The sequence below is a fragment of the Gopherus evgoodei genome, unplaced genomic scaffold (assembly GCF_007399415.2).
Source record: "Gopherus evgoodei ecotype Sinaloan lineage unplaced genomic scaffold, rGopEvg1_v1.p scaffold_31_arrow_ctg1, whole genome shotgun sequence".
NCBI lineage: Eukaryota > Metazoa > Chordata > Testudines > Testudinidae > Gopherus > Gopherus evgoodei.
In genome coordinates, this window is record NW_022059983.1 from 1,561,304 (window position 1) to 1,563,359 (window position 2,056).

Here is a 2,056-nt window from a genome sequence, read left to right on the forward strand (position 1 = left end):
TCTGGCAGGAGAGTCAATTTCTCTCATTCTCTCTCTGGTCGAATTAATATTTGCTACAAATTGGATCCCTGTTTGTAGAGGTGGGGGAGGAGGTGACAGGATCCCTGACTGAAGTGGGGGAGAAGTTGGGCTCTCTTCTTCTGGATTGGGGGAAAGGCATTCCGGGTTCCCTCTTTGAGGATGTGGGGAGACGTGAGGGGATTCAGTTTGGGAGACTTTGTGGTGGGATAAGTGGGAACAGGGTGATGGTTGCTGTTGGTGTTTCTGTAGAAGTTTGAAGTTCTCATTTTGGGGTGATTCTATTACTGTGGGGAAGTTCAGTGGCCGATGTTATTCAGGAGATCAGACTTGATGGTCACAGTGGTCCCTCTGACCTTAGACTCTATTGCCCTATGAATCAATGAAGCTCCATTTATTGTTAAGATTATTGTGAAGTGTCAGAGAAGAGCAAGTGAATGGTGAGGGGGAATGGAAGGTTATTGGGCATTAATGGGTGCAGACCTGAGTCAGCCAAATATACTAATGGGTTTTTTGGGTTACTTTCAGCATTTTATTTTGTTGATCCATCATCTGAGACGTCTTTTAATTTTAGTGGAGCCTCGAATTTGCAGACTAATCCAGTGGCAACATGGGAACAAGCAATTGGAGCAGTGTAACCGAATTCATAATCGTGGGATTCCCAAGCCTTCAGAGCTTCCACGCTCTCCTCTTTACCCTGCTGCTACTCATCCATCTCTTAGCCATTTTCGGGAATACGGTGATTTTCACAGTCATCAGGTCAGATGCTCGACTTCATAGACCTATGTATTTTTTTATCAGCAGTTTAGCTTTCTTGGAAATCTGGTATACAGCAGCTACTATCCCTAAAATGCTTTCAAATTTACTGAGCAAGACAAAAAGCATTTCCTTCACCGGGTGTCTCTTACAAACATATTTCTTCCATTCCCTAGGAGCCACTGAATGTTATCTGCTAACAGCAATGGCTTATGACAGATATTTAGCTATCTGTAATTCACTGCGCTATTCTGCCATCATGACCCCGAAAATATGCACTCAGTTGGCTGCGGGCTGCTGGATTTGTGGCTTCATGTGTCCTGTCATTGAGGTAATCTTGGTCTCCAAATTGCCTTTCTGTGGCTCCAATGAAATCCAGCATATCTTCTGTGACTTCCCCCCTCTATTGAGCTTGGCCTGCACAGACACCTCCATCAATGTTCTCGTTGATTTTATAGTCAATGCATTTATAATCCTAGTGACATTTTTGTTTATTGTTGTCTCGTACATAAATATTATAAAGGCTATATTGAGAATACACACAGCTGAGGGGCGAAAAAAAGCCTTTTCCACCTGTGCCGCTCACCTGATTGTGGTACTGTTATTTTTTGGGAGTATTATATTTATGTATGTACGATTAAAGACAAGCTATTCCTTGGATTATGATAGGGCATTTGCTGTGATTTATGCTGTGGTGACTCCTTTAATCAATCCAATCATCTATAGTTTACGGAACAAAGAAATACTGAATGCAATAAAAAGGAAAATCCTGCAAAAAGGACTGATTAACAGCAGTGCACAGTCCTGACGCCACTGTGAACTCTCCTTCGTCAAAGAAGCTGAGCCAGAAGTCTCTATGGAGGAATGTTGTGTGCATGTGGTTTTCCTTCTGGTTTATAATCTGGCCAGGCCCCAACCTATACTTTCAAGGCTGGTGGCTCGCTGGCTTCCAGGGCATTTTTGTTCCTCTTTTCCTGCCCCCGGCCCTTCCGTCCAACTTTCTAATGGTTTTCTGATTTTCACCTTCAATATTGTCTGTTTGTTTCACTTCTCAGGAGCCCAAGGCACCAGGCAATATAGCCAGGCTTGTGGGACGGGTCCTCAGTTTCCTGCCCTCCCTTGGCCAGTCTGGAGCAAGGAAACATGATGGCAATATGGGTTGCCTTCCACCCAGGCTGCTCAGATTCACTGCTAGCAGCAACCTTGCAAATGCAGAGTATAAAATTCCCAAGTGCTTTAGAAACACCTGCAGCCCTCTACCATACTGCAGCCTTGTCCTCAC

General features: G+C 44.2%; 1 protein-coding gene across 1 annotated transcript; it reads left to right on the forward strand.

The window, feature by feature from the left end:
- The first annotated feature begins 628 nt into the window (after positions 1-628).
- On the forward strand, positions 629-1,582 carry LOC115640383 (olfactory receptor 6N2-like). Its single transcript, XM_030543125.1, has one exon. The coding sequence runs from the start codon at positions 629-631 to the stop codon at positions 1,580-1,582; it is 954 nt and encodes a 317-aa protein (XP_030398985.1).
- The last annotated feature ends 474 nt before the right edge of the window (positions 1,583-2,056 follow it).